The 21,558-nt window shown below is 34.8% G+C and overlaps 1 protein-coding gene across 3 annotated transcripts in view; it reads left to right on the plus strand.

Annotated features, from left to right (window-relative positions):
• The window catches only part of Rit2 (Ras like without CAAX 2), a 339,988-nt gene that overhangs the window by 187,978 nt on the left and 130,452 nt on the right, over positions 1-21,558 (plus strand). Inside the window, exon 5 of one of the 3 annotated variants that reach the window (XM_087193264.1) lies at positions 2,651-5,664. The exons of the other annotated variants lie outside the window; for them this stretch is intronic. Coding sequence (XP_087049390.1) covers positions 2,651-2,818 — 168 coding nt within the window. The 3' untranslated portion in view covers positions 2,819-5,664. Of the gene's footprint in view, positions 1-2,650; positions 5,665-21,558 lie in introns of those variants that run through there. 3 annotated transcript variants of the gene reach the window in all.

Below are 21,558 nucleotides of genomic sequence, written 5' to 3' on the forward strand. Positions count from 1 at the left end.
CAAGCAAAGGTAATGTAAAACAAGTAAGTGCAGTTGAAATTAGGAATAAAAATCAAAGTAAAGTGAAATTCCTTAGGTCTCAGAGCTATTTCCTAACCCAGGATGAGAACAGTAATCCAAAGACTTTCATTCAGTAGCCTTTACCATTCTATGATGAAATATTTATGCAATAAATACTAGTCAAAGAAACACAGAAGAGCTTTCCATCAACAAAGGTAGTTTTAGTTGTTAAAGGCTGAGTCAACTGAATACTTTCTGATCTAATACCAGCTCCTACAGCCTAGAGTTCACATTGCTGTAACTGTCAAGAAGATAGAGAATCTTAGCCATAAGAGACAAAAAAAAATTAAAAGATGTATCCAAGATTATATTCCAACATTAAAAGGCGGCTTGTAGAGGAACATAGCTTGAGAGAAAAAGGAAAGAAAATACAATACTAGCCTAAAACAAATTTGATGAAGTTGTTCCAAAATGTGCTGAGAAGGTAAGCTCTTTTGCTCTGTGAAATCAATGTCAATCAGAAAAATATTTTGAAAAAATTTACATGGAGATATATGCTACAGAAGAGAAGGAAATAAAATTTCCTGTTATTGGCTCACTAGGTTAAATTTAAGGTGGAAGTTGAACTCAAGCCTGCTCACAAATGATACCAAAAACCAAATTTTAAAAATTAAAACCATATAAGGACAGCTTAAGCTTGTCTTTATTGCCTTCCATAGGACTTGTCCCAACCCCACCATCCTGGCTCCTTCTTTGAGAAAACCACCTTTATATTTCCCCTCTATATATTTTTGGATATTTTTTCATAGTTTACTAACATTTAATTGTTTTTTAAATAAAATTTTCTCGCTCTGTATTTGTAACTGAGAGATCTCTTTATGTTAGTTAATAGTGATCTTAGATTTTACCCTTGATACAAGAAGAAAATGCATCTTACAAAAAGTGAATGAAATTTATAAGATTATTAAACTACCTGGAGAAAATACTGAACCAGAATCCAGGTTCTGGAGTTTCACTTGAAGCCTTTTGCATCTCATATGTACTGTACTGAATTGTGGTGAATCTAATGACATTATTGCATAGTGGCTTTGTATATTGTTTTTTTTTTTCCCCACAGTTACTCTTACTTTAATGTTGGCCTGTCCTCAAATATCCTCTGCCTCTCAAATGAGGCGATTTTGGAGAATGACAGAACAAAAGATATAAATTAAAATGTCTTTGAGAGGAATTCAGCCTGTACCCCTAAGATTGCAATGTGGAAGAACTGGAAAATGTTTCATTCTTAGCGAACTTTGTTTCAGTATCAAGAATCTAAAATGCATGCTTATTGTTTTTCCATGTCATAAATTAAGAAATATCTTATATAGATTTGAAATATTTAATTAGTAAAAACTAGCAACCATTGTAAGCTGTTTAAAGGATATAATAGAAGATCTGAATATTATGATGCAAACAATGCAGTTTTGACAGGAAAAAAATACTACAAGTAAAGCTATAAAGACTAGTATGGGGTGGTAAAGTTTTGGAAGAAGTTTTGCACTCATATTTTATATCTGATTGCATGATATAATTCCTCATCATAAAACTATCTACAGATTTCTTCATTAGGCATAAGAGGAAAATTCATCCTCTTCTTCCCTCTACTTATACTTCAGTCTTCCCCTCCCAAACTAAGATATTCATAACTTATGAAGAGCATGAATTAACACCTGCATTTATTCTCATGCTAACTACCTGATTTTGCAAAGTCAAAATGCATTTAACCCTCTGCTAAAATCATTTCTCCATTCATAAAGCAATTATGGTTAGTGCAGAACTTTTTTAGACAAATTGGCTGCTAAAAGTTGTGCAAAAACATATCACTGTACAAAGAAACTACCACTTTTCAAGAACTGTGATTACTCGTTACAATACAGTATGCTTTACTGTCCATAGCACAATTTAATTATAATTATAAATTAATTATAACTGTAAAGGATCTTAATTTTGGCTTTAACAAACCTCCTATTTTGTTTCCTTTTTAGAGTTGATTTTGTAGTCTATTATTTACCAACATCAGAAATAGTCAAGACCTATTTCATTGTTAAACAGAGTTGGGTCCAAATAAAGTCATCCCTTGGTGTCCATGAGCTTTTGGTCCTAGAAACCTTATGTAGCCGAATCTTCAGATGCTCAAGTTCCTCTGTTATGGATAGTATATGTATACAGCTTACACTCACGCTCCTGTATTTGTCAAACATCTCTAGATTACTTATAATATTTAATGCATTGGGAATGCTTTGCTGTATTGTTTAGGGGATAACAGCATGAAAAAATGTAAACTTTTTTACAGTATATAGACACAATTTTTTCTCAATATTTTTGGTCCGTATTTAGTTGATCCCATAATGCAGAATTCACAGATATGCAACTCACTGATCAACTACTATTTTATATTTCCTAAATATATTTATTTTACATGGAGCTGTACTGAAAATTATATTGATAACAGGTATTCCTCTTAACATATTCTTCTAGGAATCAGTGAGATTTAGTTAAGACCATCATATGTTGCTTGACTCAGATATTTTGATCTTAACTGAAAGTTGATACCTTTCCACATGTCTTCTTAACATTGAATTTCTATTCCTTTTCTTTTGATTTCTGCTAGATTTGGTCTCCAAGAAACTCACAGTGTGTAACATCAGTGCCTTCGGTGAACAACATTATTTATTTTTCCAGCTATTTTACAAACTGTACACTGTTTTCACGAGGCCAGCATCCCTTCATCTACCCATGTCAATGTGTCACTGGCACGACAGGACACACAGGCAGGTGAGCAGAGAGGGGTACAGGCTGTGATGGCTCAGTACAGCTTCTTGTTTCCAGAGTGCTGTCAGCATTCAGATGTAGACAAAGGACACCAGCAGGCTTGCTCTCCTGAACGCAGCTCGCAGCCTCTCAATTAGCAAGTTACTTTTACAAAATTTAACCTTTTATATTCAATGATTTTTGAAAAGATTAATTCCATTGCCCATTCACATTTCAGTGTCAGTTATTTTAATCTGATGAGCTAGGCAACATATTTAGGAATGAATTTGAACTGAGTACAAGTAACAAAAGAAAGATGTGAAAGGTACACCAATTCAGAACAAAATAGTCAAGAGATCTATTTTTTACTCCCTCTTGTTCTCTGCCATTTTTGTTATAGATACTTGGACATTCCCCAGTATAAATAATCAAAAATTTCCTATAAATGTAAATGTCTATTTTAAAGGTGGTGTATAAGTTATAACATATTTCATTTCCAGATAAGACTGACTTCATATTTTCAAGACCATACTAAGTGTTATGATCTAAATGTTGGTTTCAGCTGCCTTCTCTGACCCAAATTCATATCTGAAAACCCAACCCCAATGCAGTAGTATTGAAAAATGGAGCCTTTAAGAAATGACCAAAGCATAAGGGCTCCACCCTAATGAAGGATTAGCGCCCTTCTAAAAGAGTTTGAAAGGAGCTGTCTTACTCCTTCTACCATATATAGTACACAGCAAAATGCTATCATCTTGGAAGCAAAGAACAAACCCTCACTGGAATTTGAATCTGTGGATGGTTTGATCTTGGCCTCCCTGGCCAGCAGAACTATGAAAAATAAATTTCTATTTTTCTAAATTACTCACCATAAGGGATTTTTTTATAGTAGCATAAATGAATTAAGAATACCTTAAATGTACCAATAAAATTAATTTAAAAAATATTAGCTTTGAAAGCAGCTGATATAAACCCCAATACTGTCTGCTTTGCATTCTAGGGCCCATCAACTACCTATACATAAGACAATCTCAATAAAGGCTCTAGAGGAAATTTTTTACATCAAGACCTGACATAGGTTGAGGAGAAAGTCACTGTGAGTTTCCACACTTCAACAGACCAAAGAGATCACTTTGATTGCTACCACATATTGTGAATTCAATCTTAATTTATTCACAGGCAAAACAGAGTAAGTGAGATATTCTTATAAGACATCAGGATTTCAAGTAATTTCATTTAGCCAGTTTTATCGCAAGTACAAATAGAAAATCTTAGTTTTGTCATATGTATTTGGTCACCCACGTATGTTTTATGTGCATTATTCTAAAGTCATTTTAATACCACAAACATCTTTGATGTTTTCTCCAAATACATTTTCTAGTGTTGCTTTGAATGATTCAAAACAACTCCAGATTCTGAATATTGAAGATTGGGCAGCACAGTGACGCACAAAATTTAATGTCAAAACCCCTTAGGAATGTGGATCTCAGTCTCTTAAACAGGTTTATTTCCTCTTTATCAACCAGATATTCTGGGAAAAGAGATATATATTGTTTTCTTTTTTTTTAAACTATAGCTTAAGAATCTGTATAATCCAATAGGCCTCAGTTAAGGTAGTATTAAAATATATTAATTCATCCTGCTTTGGGCTAGATTTTATAGAAAAAATGTTCGCTTGAGATTGAATGGATCCTCTGCCTGTGAAAGGGTTTTTAACAGTGTAAAGTGGAATATATGCTATGGCTGAATTAGTGTTCTTGGTGGGGAGTGCTACTGGGTTCAGAAGTGAAAAAAAAATCAGTGGATATCGGAAGAGGTAAGCCTGAACTATGGTAGGAGGTAGCATTGATTTAGGTCTTCTTTCCTTGACAGATTCATTAATAGACTAAGATTTAGGACAATTTTAGGGTCTCAGAAAGTGCAGTCTCTACACATCCCCTACAATGCACAGCATCATCCTCTATCAACATCTCTCAGTAGAGTAGTACTTGTGCCCAATCAGTTGGCCTACACTGGCACAAAATGGTTATCCAACAGCCTCAGATTACACAGGTGTTCACGCTCGCTGTCATACACTCTATGGATTTGGACACTGTATAATGTTATATATCCCATAAAGAATGATATCACTGCCTTCTGGGTTCTGCTTATTCACCCCTCCTTCCTCTTTCACTCTTGACAATCATACAAATTTTTACTGTTTCCGTATTTTCTTTTTTTGCCCAGAATCTTGAATGTTGGAATCATCAAACTTGTAACTCTTTCAGATTTTACCAAGATGCATTTAAGTGTATTCTGTCTTTACATGACCTAGTAGCTCTATTTTCTGTTGTTTATGTGTTTGTTTTAGTTCTGATAACAGATATCATCAATTCACCTATAAAAGGATATCACAATCGCTTCCATATTTTTGGTCACTGTACATAAAACCACTTTACACGTCTGCATGCAGGACTTTGTGTGTACAATGGATAGTGCTTTGTGGTCCTTATAAACAAGAAGTAGAGGAAGTAGTATAATTAAACATCACAATAATCATTTTAATCATTTTGTATGTTTTAATATGAAATGAAAGACTGTTTAGCAACTCAGTAAAAGAATGTAAATATTTGGATTGCTTTATGTTCTTTCAAGTGGTTATTTTTAAGAAGTGAATATAGTATTTGTTTAGGACTGAGGCTGCGTGCAGTATTATGAAATCACAAGGAAGGAAGAGCATTGTTACTAACACACCTGAGGCTCTGCTGTGCTGTTCAGCTGTGGTACCAAACACAAGTTTTGCAGTTTTCCAGTACTTTCTCTTTTTGAACTACTTTTAGTTGAGTATGTAACAGTGTACAACCTTCCTCTTCACCCAATTGGCTTATCCAAACTCCACTTTCAACCCTAAACTGAGCACTCCCTGACATAGCTTTTCGTAAATATAAATCTCTTCATTTTGCCTGTTTTCAGCAATTAGCATTCTTCCTAGAGGTACACACCAGGCCATTGTCCTATTTCTTAATATAGTTCTATATTTATAGAAGTTTAATAAGGAAAGGTAGGATGATTTACCTTTATTGATTTTAATGTGATGTTTACATTTTTTTCAAAATTGGCAATGTCACTGAAAAAATGTGTAACCAATAAAATGGGTCTAAAATACAAGGTTATTATGTTAATGTCCTTGGCTAGTAAACAGTAAATATGGAAGATGGCAAATATTTTGCAACTTTTTGGGGATCTTAAGAAGTTTACCTCCTTCTTTTTTTCCTTTTTCCTCACTTAAAGAATTACCAAAATTAAGCTTTTTGTAAGTATTACAGTATAATGCAGAATACCTAAACATATAGGGTAAATATGTTTATTTACTCAAAAGAGATTAATTGTTTAGTGGAGATTAGACAAGGTTTTATCTGTGCAGATGCATGTCCTTTGTAGCAAAAATCAAATAAACAAATTCATAGAAAAGTGGCAAATCTGTTTCAGTGATGATTCTTATCCTCCCTTGAAAATATTCATTATAATAAAATAAAAATGGCAGTAGTCTATTGTTCTTTCTGCATACTTCTGTCCTTTTGCTGTCAACACACATGCCTGCTTATGTTACATGAGATAGAGTGTGTGTGTTTATCTTCTGTAATTGTATGTATAAATGTTTGATAGCAGTATACATTTTTAAAAGGAAGCTTGTCAATAATGTGTCCATCACAAAATGACTTTTCTTCCTAGCCTCAAGGTAAATTTACTATCTCCTAACCATTTTACAAGAAACAGATCCCTGCTTTTCTACATGGTGCATTGTAAAACTAGAATTTTTTTTTCAGATAACAATCCCCATGAATTATAATGTTCAAAAATATCCCTACTATGAGAGGGATGTCAAGATAATAAATATTTTGGCATTATATAGTCAATGATGTGTCTACTTTATTTGCTTTCAAAAACTATGCAAATAGCCACATTTTTCTGTAGTTATAATAACATTAATAATATAATCCATCTAGGATAGAATAATCTTGGAAAGTTTAGCATTTGGTAAAGACAAACCATCCTGATTTTAAAAATGTTGTTTAAGTTCACTCAAATACTGTATCTACATCATGTTTTCAAGTATACACTAAATAAGTTTGGGTCAGTAGAATCTCTTAATATACCAATACTGGAAAGAAGGTGGATAATTTAATTTACTTCCAAAAGAGCATGTATTAATTTTTTATAATAAATATAATTGACTGAATATTATCATTTATATTAAAATTAATTTCATTATTTCAATTTAAAAATATTTTATGTTTAGAGAAGGTTTCAGGTTTATATCAAAATTGAGTGAGAAATACAGAAAGTTCTTATATATCTCCTGTCTAGAACCCTACATAAATCTGCTTCCATTATTAGTATCTCACAAGATAATAGTACCTTTGTAATAATTTGTGACTGTACATTAATACATCATGATCTCCCAAAATCTATAGTTCACATTAGTGTTCACTATTGATTTCTAAATGCTCAGATGGTTTTGCACATTTGGGGTCAATCCTACCAGGTTTATAATCCTCTTAATAAATTATTAAATTCATTTTGCTAATATTTACTTGAAGATTTTAATATCTGTGTCATAAGACATATTGGTCTGTGAATTTTTTTCTTGTAATATATTTGATTATTATAATAATGTCATCTTCAAATGAGTTAGGAAGCATTCCCTCTGCTTTTATTCTTTTAAGACAATGTAGAGAATTGGTGAATTTCTTCCTTAAAAATTTCCTAACATCTGTGAACTCATTTGTGTCTGGTATTTTCTGTTTTGGGAAGATTGTTGTTGATTCAATTTTTAATAGATTAGGCCTGTACAGATTGTCTCTTTCTTTTTAAGTTTACTTGGGTAGATTCTGTCATTCAAAAACTTAACCTATTTCATCTATGTCATCAAACTTGCACACATAAAGTTATGCAGAATAAACTCGGAATTTTTAGTGATAGTCCACATTTTGTTTCTGAAGTAATATTTTCAGTCTATATTTTCTCTTTTTGTCTTAGCCTAGAGAGTTATAAACTCAATTGAACTTTTAAAAGAATCAACTCTTGATTTTGTTGATATTTTGTGTTAATACCCTATTTTCAGTTTCACTGATTTCTGCTCTCTTTTTTTTTTTCCCTTCTGCTTATTTTGGATTTAATTGACATTTCTAGCATAATACAGAAACATAGAGTAGTGATTTTAGATCCTTCTTTTTTGAATGGTCCAAATTTACCTTTACCCTTTTTTTTTTTTTTTTTTTTTTGGTGTACCTCACAAATTTTGTCAAGTGTTTTTCGGTTATACTAACATTTTATAAAAGTGTTCTCTTAAGATTTATTTTTTGATCAGTGGGTTATTTATATGTGTGTTGCCTAATCTCCAAGAATGTGGGGCTTTCCCCCAGATATTTCTATTATTGTTTTCTAGTTTAATTTCACTGTGGGCTGAGAACAGATATCCTGTGATTTCTGTTCATTTAAATTTGTTAAGGTGTGTTTCATGACCTAGAATGTAGTCTGTCTTAGTAAATGTTCTAATGCAATCTTGAAAAGAATATTTAATCTGCCATTATCAAATACTCTATAGATGTCAATTATTATAGTTAATTAATAGTTTTGATAAGATTCACCATGTTTTTATTGGGGGTTTTTTGTCTGCTGTGTCTATTTCTGATAGAGTAAAGTCTTCCACTATAATAGTGGATCCATCTGTTTTATTCCTGTGGTCCTATCAGTTTTTATAAATTTTTGTCTGAGAACATGATGAAAGAGTAAACTTACCACACATATAAGACCAATTACAGTTGGAGTTGATAGACATTCGTGTATATACAGAGCTGGTCTAAAGAGGAAGCTAAAATCATTCAAATGATAGATCATTTCAATTTGCCTGTGAAATTACTGAGTAAAGTGTCAGTAAAGGCAAAGTTCCTGTCTCGTTTGATAGTTCTGGACAAAGCAGATTCATTTGGGGGAAAATACGATTTTTTTTTAATTTTTAGGAAGTAGATAACCCATTCAGTAAACAGTGATAATGAAAGTAAATCTTCAAATTAGTGATAGACAAATTTAACATCACAGGATGACTTGTTTATTGTGAAAGAAAATCAGAACTTACTATTTAGCACATTTTAAAAAATTAAATGTTATTATTTGAGATGGATGAGAGTAGTTATCTTGCTAATTGTCTCAAAAGTTATTTACCTAAGTTATTATACCTCTCTCGCACCCATCTTTAGGCCATAAATGCAGAAAAATGGTTTATATTGTGAGGGAAATACAGAAAATCATCACTACATGATATGATGGGGGTATTTTGATACCGACCAGTTCCCATGTATCACCCCTTCATCAGATGGCAAATTACTGGGAAACTGAAGATTGACTGGGGACCATTAGCTAGAAATTCCTAGGTTTGCAGCCTTACTAATGGGTATGAAAATGTAAGAGAAGAGAATGATTCACTACGTTACCTACTGGCAGTAATAAAGAAAAAACACAGTGGCACCCTATTATGTAATAGCTTCCTAGTCCTTTGTTTTCTGTTTTCTCAATGTTAGGTCTAAAAAGAAAAAGTTGAATTATTTCACTGACCTGATTTGCTTCTGATGCAGTCATAAAAAGTGACTTCTTCTCATTCTGATGTATTTCTTTAGAATTTGATAGGTCTTAGGGCCCAAAACCGATGGATGGTTTGTTTTTTACGAACGATGAAGTCTTTCCTAAGAAATAAATTCTTCTGTAAAACAATATTATGATACATCATAATATTTCATCATTCTGTTGTTTCATATAATGTATTCTTTAAAAAGATAAAGAAGTTGCCAAATCTTTAGTGCCAGAATGCTAGCAGGTCTAGAGTGCAGAGAAATTGATAAAAACAAGTTAAGCATGCTAGAAGACACCCAGAAGTAACATTGTATTATGCATTATTGTTTGTAAGATATGTTGATGATAATGGTTTTATAGACTAATTCTATTGCATAAATTTGTACATCAACTAATCACCAAAGGCACATAATAAGTGGAAGATTTTAAACTTTCATTATATTTTAATTTCTACTGATGCTTCTGATTAGTTTTTCATATTAAAGATTAAGCTTTATTTTGTCCCCACATTTCTTAGTTGTTATGGTGAATGCCATGGAATGTACATTTATTAACTCATCTCAACTTCAGAAGCTGATTTCATTTTAACTCAAAAGGGGGAAAAAGTTAAAATACATACTTAAAACCACCTTTACTGATTAGTCTGGATCAACAATAATACCAGCAATGCTATTCAAAGCATTTACCTCAATTTGGCACCCATTCACTCATGTGCACTTCTGTGGATCAACATATAATTGTATGTAGTAATGTAAATGTACACACAATACTCATAATTATGGAAATATGTACTCTGACACATGCAGAAGTCAGAAGCAGAGAGAAATCACTCACCCCTCCTCTGGCTCAGCAGCTGCTACCATAGCCCCTGTGTGACCCAAGGAGAAAGGCCTCACACACCCTCCACCCTCTCCTGCCACTTCCAGACCAGTCTTTACATGATCTGTGCAGGAGCCAGGAGGAGAGTGGTTAAACTACCAATCTGAGCCAGCTCTGCTCCTGGGCTTTCCTCAGCAAAGGGTGGCAGAGGTAACAACTAAAGACTGCCTTGGTTGAAGAGAAGAACAACATCCTGGAGGAGAATTTCACTCCAGTATATGAAGTGTTACACTACCACAGAGATAGGGTGAGAGACAGCCTGGACAGGATGAGGGCTAAGTTAAGATCTCCTGGGATCCCCATGGGAGGCTCAGGCCCAGGCCAGGAGGATTCCTGGGACTTGTACAATGTGCTGAGAGGCCAGGTTTTGTGGGTATAATCTTCAGAAGGGGTGGACCTGAAGGAAATAGCATTTAGTCCAATTGTATGATTGAGGTCTTCCACCACTTCCTATTTTTAGGAAAAATTAGTGATCTTAATAACTATAGATTGATATCTCAGTGGCCAAAGTCCCTTTAAAATCAGATACTTCTTTATTTTGCTTAAGGGAAATTTGCAAGTGGCTGTCAGTATCCTGTTGATTTTTGATGACATTGTTGTCCCTAACTTTACTACTATAGCCAAAGTGACTGTTACGGCTTCTGTATAGATGTCCCACCAAAGCCTCATGTGATCATAGTTGGAGCTTTTCAGAAGTAGCTGGATCTATAATGTGTGATGCTCTTATTAAATGTGTGATGCTGGGATTAAAGGTGTGTGATTACTAAATTAGTCCACTGATTGGTTTTATATAGTTCTGAGTGTGCATAATGGGAAGGCCCACCCCAGGTATAAGTGCTACTCACCCTAAGGGTAAGTAGTATAGAATATAAGGGACAGAAAGAGGGCTGCTGTCCACACTTGCTGCTTCTTTGCTACTTTGCCACTTTACTACCTTCTGCCCACCACGATCTGTTTCTCTTCTGCAAAGCCCATCTGCCATGCCACCATGCTTTGGAGCCAGCCAACTACGAACTGAAACCTCTACCAACTGTGAGCTACAATAAACCTTCCCTCCTTTAACTTTGGGTGTTAGCTATTTTGTCTCAGTAAAGAGAAAAGTAACTAAGACAATGACATAGTTATTGCTGTCAATTGGTTTTCTCTCTGGGTCAATATGTGGTATATCCGAGGGTCATGAGCAACAGTGCAGCTCACTCCCAAAGAACTTGGTACTGGGCCAAAGAAGACACAAAGCCCAGGGCAAGCACATACGCACACACGCACACACAGACACACACACAGAAAAATATGAAAAGTCAACAAAATGCCTCCAAAATCTCCCAACTCCCCAAAACTAGTTCAGGGGTTATTGAGGGGAAGAAAATCATACACCACACAGCAGCAAGGTCTGAAAGAATATCAATCAAGATAAAATAGTTCAATAAGTTTTTGGGAAAATTTATAAAAGATAAAACTAATCAGGCAATGACCCTAATGAAACAAATGATCAGCAAGTTTAGAGAAGACAGTAATAAAAATCTAGTAGAGCTGAAGAAAGAAATACAAAACAAATTTGCAGCATAAAAAAAGAATGAGACCATAAACAAGTTCTAAACAGAAATCCAGCCAATTAAAAAAACATTTTAAAGTATGGGCCGCAAAAGCAACCCATATGAAGACAGAGTGTCATATCTACAGCAGAGAGCCGTGGTTAATAGTGGATTAATGAAAGACACCTTAAAAAATAAAACACCTTAAAAACAAGAAGAGGATATGAAAATGGATCCAACAGCTGTAGATGACTCAAAAAGACTAATACAGGAGTAATTGGAGTTAATGAAAAATGAGAACACAGCAAAAAGGGCATAAAGAGTCTGTTTACACAAATAATAGCAGAAGACTTTCTAGATGTGAAAAAAGAATTTAACATTCTATAGAAACTGGAATAGCCATGATCAGAAAAAAAAAAATATTAGAACACTAGAACAGATTCTTAAAAGCTGCTAGAGAAACAGAGAAAAAACAACAAATCATCTATAAAGGAAACTCCATCAGAATTACAGGAGACTTCTCCACACATATTTTAAAGGGGAGGAGAGCTAGGAATGAAGTGTTTCCAGCTCTGAAAGAAAACAACTTTTAACACATACTATTATATCTTGCAAAAATTATTTTTCAAAATTTATGGAGAAGTAAGATATTTCCATGATAAAGAGAACCTAAAGAAATACATGGCCAATGAACCGACACTCCAAAACATTTTTAAGAATGTCCAAATAGGAAACAATAAAGCTAATAATGCCAAAATGTTCAATATGTAGGATTAGCAATTAAGGAGAAGGGAAGGAAATCAAAACAGGATCAAGAAAATAATTCAATGACAAAAATAAGTCAATACCTGCCAATTATATCTATGAATGTAAATGGACTCAATTCATCAATCAAAAGACAAGGATTGCAAGAGTAGATCAAGAAATAAATCCAATGGTATGCTGTATACAAGAAATACATTTAACAGAAAAAGAAATTCACACATTAAAAAAAACAAAGGATGGAAAACAATATTCCATCCAACAGAACCCTAAAATGAGCAAAATTTTCAAAGTGGCCTTCAAGCCACAGCTGATAAAAAGAGGCAAAGAAGGACATTCCATATTGAGTAATGGAAATATTCAACAGGAGAAGATAACAATGACATACATATATATATACCAAACCACAGGCACATAACAAACATCAATAGTCATAAAAAATTAGGTATACATCAATACAATTGCAGTGTGGAACCTCATTACCACACTATGACAAGTAGACAGATCAGCTAAAGAAAAAAATCAAAAGAAATATCAGAATTGAATCAGTCCTTTGAATAAATGGACTTAATAGATATATAACTCACAACAGAATACACATTCTTTTTAGCTGCACATGATATTTTCTTCAAAATAGACCAAATATTAGCTAATAAAGCATGCCTAAGTAAATGCAAAAGATTCAAAATTTTACCATGTGTTTTATTAGATTACAGTACAATGAAACTAGAAATTAACAGCAAAAGAAAACACAAAAACTATGCAAATGTATGGAAGTCAAATAGTACACTATTGTATAATTAGTGGGTCACAGAGGAAATTAAGTAAAAAAAAAGACACTTTCCAGAATTACATGATAATGCCAGTACAACATACCAGAAGTTATAGGACACAATGAAAATGATCTTGTGATGGAAATTTATAGATATGAATGACCAGATCATTAAAAGAGAACGAACCCAAACAGATAACCTATTGACAAAGTCAAAATATCATTATTTGCAGATCACTTGATCCTTTACTTATAAGAAACCAAAAGTCCCACACAAATCTACTAGAATTAATAACCAAATTCAACAATAAAAAAGAATATATAATAAACACATGGAAATCAATAACATTCCTACACAAATAATGAACTCACTGATAAAAAAATTAGGAAAACAATACCATTCACAATAGCATAAAAAAATACTTAAGAATTAACCAAGGAAGTAAAAGGCCTCTACAATGAAAATTACATCACTCTGAAAAAGGAAATTGAAGAAGACATTTGAAAATGGAAAGATACTCCCTTTTCCTGGAAAGGCAGAACCAACATAATCAAAATAGTTATACTTTGAAACTGACATAAAGATTTAATACAATCCCAATGAAAATAGCAACATTTCTCACAGATCTAGAGACAGAAATCCTAAAATGTATATGGAACCAGAAGAGGCCCAGATTAGCAAAAACAATCCAGGATAACAGAAGCAACGCAGGTGGTATCACAATCCCAGACTTGAAGTTATACTATAAAGCTACAGTGATTAAAACATCATGGTACTGGCACAAAAACAGGCATGTGGATCAAAAGCAGAAGCATCTGCAGGTACATACATCTATTTGATCTTTGACAAAGGGACCAAAACCATACATTGCAAGGACAATCCTTTTAATCAATGTTGTTGGGAAAATGGTATATCCTCATGCGAAAGATTGTGTCTTGACCTGTATATTCACCATGTACAACAATGGATGGAAGATCTAAAGGTTAAAACAGAAAGAATCTGTTGGAAGATAAAATAGATCCAACTCTTACTCTTTTTTATTTTTATTTTTTTTCTGGTACCGGGGATCAAACTCAGGTCCTTGTGCTTGCACAGCAGGTGGTGAAACCACTGAGCTAAATCCCTGGCCCGCGATCCAACTCTTGAACACAAGAGTATTCATAAGGATTTTCTGAACAAGGAATCTGATTGAGAATCAGTAAATGGGATCAGAGCAAATTTTAAAGCTTCTGCATAGAAGAAGAAACAACCACCAGAGTCAATAGACAACTTAAAGAATGGCAAAAAACTTTGCCAGCTATTTCTCTAGATTAACAGGTAGAATAAAGACTCCCCCAAATAAAAGACCCAATCATAAAACAGGCAAACAAAACAAACAGACTCTTCTCAGAAGAAGTACAAATGACCAAGGAAAATGTTCAACATCAGTGGCCACTACAGAAATGCAAATTAAAACTACACTGAGATGCCATCTTGCCCCAGAAAGAAGTGCTATCATCAAAAAATCTAATAACAACAAATACTGATGTGGATATGTGGGAAAAGGAAGTCTTACATTGTTGGTATTATTGTGAGCTATTGCAACCACTGTGGAAATTTGTGTGGAGGTTCCTCAGAAAACTAAAAATAGAGCCTGCTGCACACAGGAAGGTCTCTGCACACCCTACTGAGGTCCTGAGTCACACGGAAGACACCAAATCACCCCGCTGAAGACAGGCAGCCACCTGGTTCCACACTACAAAGACACAGAGGATACCAGACCACCAGATCAAGGTACTGAGTCCCGCTGTTCCCGGCCCAGAGGTAGGGGCTTCTGAGCCGTTATCCCACTGCTCCTGGTCCAGAGGAAGGCCCTTCCCAGTCACCATCCCTCCCACTGATCCCAGCCCAGAGGAAAGGGCTTTTAGATCATTATCCCTACCACTGCTCCTGGCCCCTGTCCCACCTCACCCAGCTCAGAGGAGGTAATTCGTGCAGATGGTAACAGCCCCTGGCCCCAGTCGAAATGAGAAGACACATAAATAAGTCTCAAAACCAGACTTTCAGATCACCTACAGCAACCCCAAAGGGAAATGAGATGGAACACTCTGATACTCAACCACCTGGACCCACTGAACTGGCAACAAAAGGGGATCTGGAAAAAATGAAATCAGAAATAATTTCTCAGATAACAGGAGAAATTGTGCCCCTAGTGCAAGACATGATTAATAAATCTAGAGAGGAGCTCAGGAACATGATGGAATACCAACATAAGAAACAAATGGAATCCATAAAACAGATGCAAATAGATTTCCAGGACATGAAAAATTCCATTGAAAGTCTACACAGCAGAATGAACCAATAAGAGGACAGAATTTCAGATAGAGAAGATAAGATTGCAATTAGTGACCAGGAAAAGAAAAATTGCTTCAAAATTATAAGGGAACATGAGAAATCAATCCAGCAGCTGCTAGATGATGCAAAGAAGAATAGCATAAGACTGATTGGGCTCAATGAAGAAACAGGAGAGAGTGGAGATGACATAAAAAATCTCTTCACAGAAATAATGGCAGAAAACTTCCCAAGCAGGGGAAAAGAGCTTGACATAAAGATAAGTGAGCCATATAGGACTCCAAATAGCCTTGATCAAAAAAAATTTACACATAGGCATATAATTGTTAAGATTCCAGAAACACAACAGAAGAACAAAGTTCTCCAAGCAGTCAGAGAAAAGAAACAAATCACATACAAAGGAAAGCCCATCAGAATCACAGCAGACTTCTCAACACAAACCATCAAGGCAAGAAGAGCTTGGAGTGACATATTCCAAGCCCTTAAAGAAAACAGCCTCCAACCCAGACTGATGTACCCTGCAAAGCTATCTTTCAAAATGAATGGAGAAATAAGATACTTTCATGACAAAGAGCCCCTTAGGAACTTTGTGAATACCAAACCAGCACTCCAAAGAATTTTACACAATATCCTAGGAACAGACATTGAGGATCACAACCCCACGAAGCAAAGCAGAATGAACCCATCTGACATGACAAGAAATTAAATGTAAAGGGGGAGAATGCAACAAAAAGAAAAAGTCATGGCAATGACAAGTCAATACATTTCAGTTGTAACCATCAATGTTAATGGTCTCAATTCACCAATCAAAAGAAATAGACTGGCAGAATGGCTCAAGAAGCAAAATCCAACAATATGCTGCATACAAGAAACACACTTAATTCAAAAGGAAACTCATAGACTGAAAGTTAAAGGGTGGAAAACAATACTACATGTGACAGGAACCCGAGAAAAAGCAGGAGTAGCTATCCTCTTGGCAGAACAAGTAGATTTCAAACCAACACTGATTAAGAGAGACAAAGAAGGACACTACATCCTTGTAAAGGGAAGAATCCAAGAGGAAGAGATGACAATCATAAATATCTATGCATCAAACACTAGTGCACCCAACTATATAAAACAAATACTAACAGACATGAAAAGTCATATATGCACTAATACAATTGTAGTGGGGGACCTCAGCACCCCACTGTCACAAATAGATAGATCAACTAGACTAAAAATAAGTAATGAAATACTAGAACTCAATCGAACTCTTGAACAAATGAACTTAACAGATGTTTACAAAGTCTGCCAAAGTACAAAATCAGAATACACATTCTTCTCAGCTGCACATGGGGCATTCTCCAAAATAGACCACATACTGACACATAGAACATGTTTAAGTAAGTGCAAAGAAATTGAAGTTATCCCCTGTATATTATCAGACCATAGTGCGATGAAATTGGAGATCCATAACAAAAGAAACTGCAAAAATTTCATAAACACATGGAAATTGAACAACACACTTCTGAATAACCAATGGGTCACAGAGGAAATTAAAGAAGAAATCGAACAGTTCCTTCAATTAAATGACAATGACAATACAACATATCGGAATCTATGGAACACAATGAAAGCAGTCTTATGAGGGAAATTCATAGCAGTGAATACACATATTAGGAAAACAGAACGAGCCCAATTAAACAACCTGATGCTGAACCTCAAGCTTCTACAAAAAGAAGAGCAGGACAACCCCAAATCTCATACAAGGGAGGAAATTATAAAGATTAGAGGAGAAATCAATGCAATGGAGACTAAGAGAATGATACAAAAAATCAATGAAGCCAAGAGTTGGTTCTTCGAAAGAATCAACAAAATTAACAAACTTTTAGCCAACCTTGTCAGAAAAAGGAAAGAAAAGGCTCAAATCCATGCAATTAGGAATGAAAAGGGTGAAATTACAACAGACCCAGCAGAAATCCAGAAGATCATCAATACCTACTTCCAGAATCTATACGCCAATAATTTGGACAACACAGAAGAAATGGACAGATTCCTAGATACATATGACTTACCAAAGTTGAACGAAGAAGACCTAAAGATTCTGAACAACCCAATATCAACCAATGAAATTGAAAATGTAATTAAAAACTTACCAGCTAAGAAAAACCTGGGCCCTGATGTCTTCACTGCTGAATTCTACAAGACATTTAGAGAGGAACTGCTGCCACTACTGTTTAAACTCTTCAATGAAATTGAAAGGGAAGCAATACTCCCAAATTCATTCCTGGAAGCAAGCATCACCGTGATCCCCAAAGCAGAGAAAGACCCAAATGAAAAAGAGAACTATAGGCCAATCTCACTAATGAACATAGATGCAAAAATCCTTAATAAGATACTGGCAATCAGAATGCAGAAGATCATCAAGAAGATCATACACCCTGATCAAATGGGATTCATCTCAGGGATGCAGGGATGGCTCAATATACGAAAATCAATCAATGTAATACACTATATCAATAGAGCCAAGGACAAAAACCATATGATTATTTCCATAGACACAGAAAAAGCATTTGACAAAATCCAACATGCATTTATGATAAAAACCCTACAAAAACTTGGAATAGATGATCTCTACCTCAAACTGATAGAAGCCATTTATGAAAAACTAACAGCCAATATCATACTAAATGGTCCAAAACTGAAATCCTTCACATTAAAATCAGGAACAAGACAAGGATGTCCACTATCACCACTCTTGTTCAATATAGTTCTGGAAACATTAGCCACAGCAATTAGACAAGAGAAAGAAATAAAAGGAATAAAGATAGGTAATGAAGAAGTCAAATTGTCATTATTTGCAGATGACATGATGCTCTATATAGAAGACCCCAAGAACTACACCAAAAGTCTTCTAGACTTAATAACCACATTCAGTCAAGTAGCTGGTTACAAGGTCAACACACAAAAATCAATAGCTTTCCTCTACATCAATGACAGACTCACTGAGAGAGAAATAGGGCAAATAATTCCTTTCACAATAGCATCCAAAAAACTGAAATACATAGAAATCAACCTAATGAAAGAAATCAAAGACCTCTTCTCTGAAAACTATGGCACTCTGAAAAGAGAGATTGAAGATGGTATCAGAAAATGGACAGGCATCCCATGCTCCTGGGTAGGAAGGATTAATATAGTGAAAATGGCCATACTTCCAAAACTGCTATATAGATTTAATGCAATTCCAATTGAGATCCCAGCAGTATACTTCATAGACCTTGAGAAAACAATCCAAAAATTCATTTGGAACAAGAAGAGACCCAGAAGAGCAAAAGCAATTCTAGGTAACAAAGACATAGCAGGGGGTATCACAATCCCAAACTTGCAACTATACTACAAAGCTACTGTGATAAAAACAGCATGCTACTGGCCAAGAAACAGACTTGAGGACCAGTGGAACAGATTAGAAGATGCAGAAACAATGCCAGACACACTCAGAAATCTCATCTTTGACAAAGGAGCCAAACACCCTCCAGGAGGAAAGATAGCCTCTTTAATAAATGGTGCTGGAAAAATTGGGCTTCATCTTGCCAAAGATTAAAACTAGACCTGTATCTCTCACCATGCACTAAACTAAAATCAAAATGGGTTAAAGATCTAAATATTAAAATAGAAACTCTGAACCAGTTGGAACAGAGGTTAGGTAGAACCGTTGAAAACATCAGTGTAGGAAAAGATTTTATGAACAAAACCTCAGTTGCCCATGAACTAGCACAAACAATCAACAAATGGGATCTCTTCTTATTAAAAGGCTTCTGCACAGCAAGAGAAACCACCAGCAGTGTGAAGAGAAAACCCACAATGTGGGAAAAAATCTTCACCTGCTCTTCCTCAGACAAAGGTCTACTATCTCAAATCTATAAAGAACTTAAAAAGATCAGACCTCCCAAATTTAAAGACCCAATCAAAAAATGGGCAGCTGAAATGAACAGACATTTCTCAGACAAAGAAGTAGAAATAGCAAATAAATCCATGAAAAAATGTTTGACATCACTGGTCATTCGAGAGATGCAAATGAAAACAGCACTGAGATTCCACTTCACTCCAGAAAGAATGGCTGCTAGCATGAAATCAACCAATAACAAATGCTGGTGGGGCTGTGGGGGAAAGAGGAACCCTGCTCCACTGCTGGTGGGAGTGTAGACTGGTGCAAGCACTGTGGAAATCAGTATGGAGATACCTCAAAGAACTAGGACTGGAAGTCCCATTTGACCCCACTATTCCACTGCTGGGGATCTTCCCCAAAGAATTAAAAGAATCATACCACAGTGATATATGTGCACCTATGTTCATAGCAGCACAGTTTGTGATAGCTAAAACTTGGAAACAGCCCAAATGCCCATCAACTGGAGACTGGATAAAGAAAAAAATTTTTTTTATAAAATGGAGTACTACTCAGCCATAAAAAATGAGAAATTGGAAACATTTATAGCTAAGTGGATGCACATTGAGGCTATACTCTTAAGTGAAATAAATGCGACACGTATGTGTAAATACCGAATAGTTTCTCTGGTGTGAGAAGCTGAAAGTGTAAAGAAGGACTAAATGTGTAATAGGTAATGTGAAATAGGAAGAAAAAGGGCAAAGGGGAAGAAAGTGGGAGGGCTAGGGGAAAGGATAGAAGGGAATGGGATTAATATGAGAAAATGGAAAAATAGGAACAAAATCTTTGTAAATAGGGAGGACTGGAGGGGTTGAAGGGAGGGCTGGGCAAGGTTGAAAAATAAGAACCAAGAGAGACCATGTAAAGGTGCAAATTTCCAATGATGAATGTCATTATATTGTATACCTAAAATGTACCAATGATTAGAATGAATAATCGATAATGTAAAATAGGAAGAAAAGGTCCAAAGGAGTAGGGGTAGTGGGAGGGGCAGGGGAAAGGAAAGAAGGGAAAGGAAAAATGCTGAGAAATGGAAAAAATGGAAATAAAGTCTTTGTAAATAGGGAAAGGTGGAGGGCATGAAGGGAGGGCTAGGAATGGGGAAAAAGTAAGAACCAAGATGCATTATGTAAAGGTACAATTCCCAATGAGAAATGTAATTGTGTTGTATACCTACAATGTACCAATAAAAGAATTTAATACAAAAAAAGAAAACTAAAAATAGAAATTCCGATAGACCCAGCTATTCCTCTGCTCAGTATCTTCCCCAAAGAGTTAAAATCAACATATTGCAAGTATACATGCATAATGCCCTTGTTTATAGCAACACAATTCATAATAATTAAATCTTGCGAACAATGTATATATCCATCAATAGATGGATAGAAACTGTCAAAAAAAAAGTTTTGTGCTCTTATCTGTTTCTTCTTTAGAAGAGACAATATTTTTTATCTGTCTTGTACTCTGAGTAATTATTTTGAGGATAATGACATGGAGTGTATTAAGTTGTTCACTTAATTATTTACTTATAAAATTTTGCTTTATTTTTGATAAAATAAAGTAAAAAGTTTGCTTTCAAAATTAAAATAATAATTAAATAAATATATTATTATGTTTTCAGATAATAATACTAAAGCTGAGATATAATTCAGTATGTTTTTAACTCTTACAGTTATATTGTCATGTCTGACTCTAATCAAAATCAATCTGATTTTGAAACCCAAGGTTTTTCTACTCTGTGTATTCTTTTACACCTGGCCTGTAAACAGTTCTCCAGTGATCAAATTCAATTTCTAAAACATAGTTTCTTAGGTTTGGTTCAACTGTATCTTTTCATTTTCCACCCTCTTCTCCAGCCCCTGTAGTTTGTGAATACCGGATTTCGTTTGCCTATGAATGTTCACAAATGACACTTTCAGGGCAAAAGGTAGGAAGAACAGTGCCTGATTAAGTACAA

Source organism: Heterocephalus glaber, unplaced genomic scaffold (assembly GCF_053883595.1).
Source record: "Heterocephalus glaber isolate CG9 unplaced genomic scaffold, H.glaber_assembly_v1.0 deba00000331, whole genome shotgun sequence".
In the NCBI taxonomy this organism is placed as follows: Eukaryota; Metazoa; Chordata; class Mammalia; order Rodentia; family Bathyergidae; genus Heterocephalus; species Heterocephalus glaber.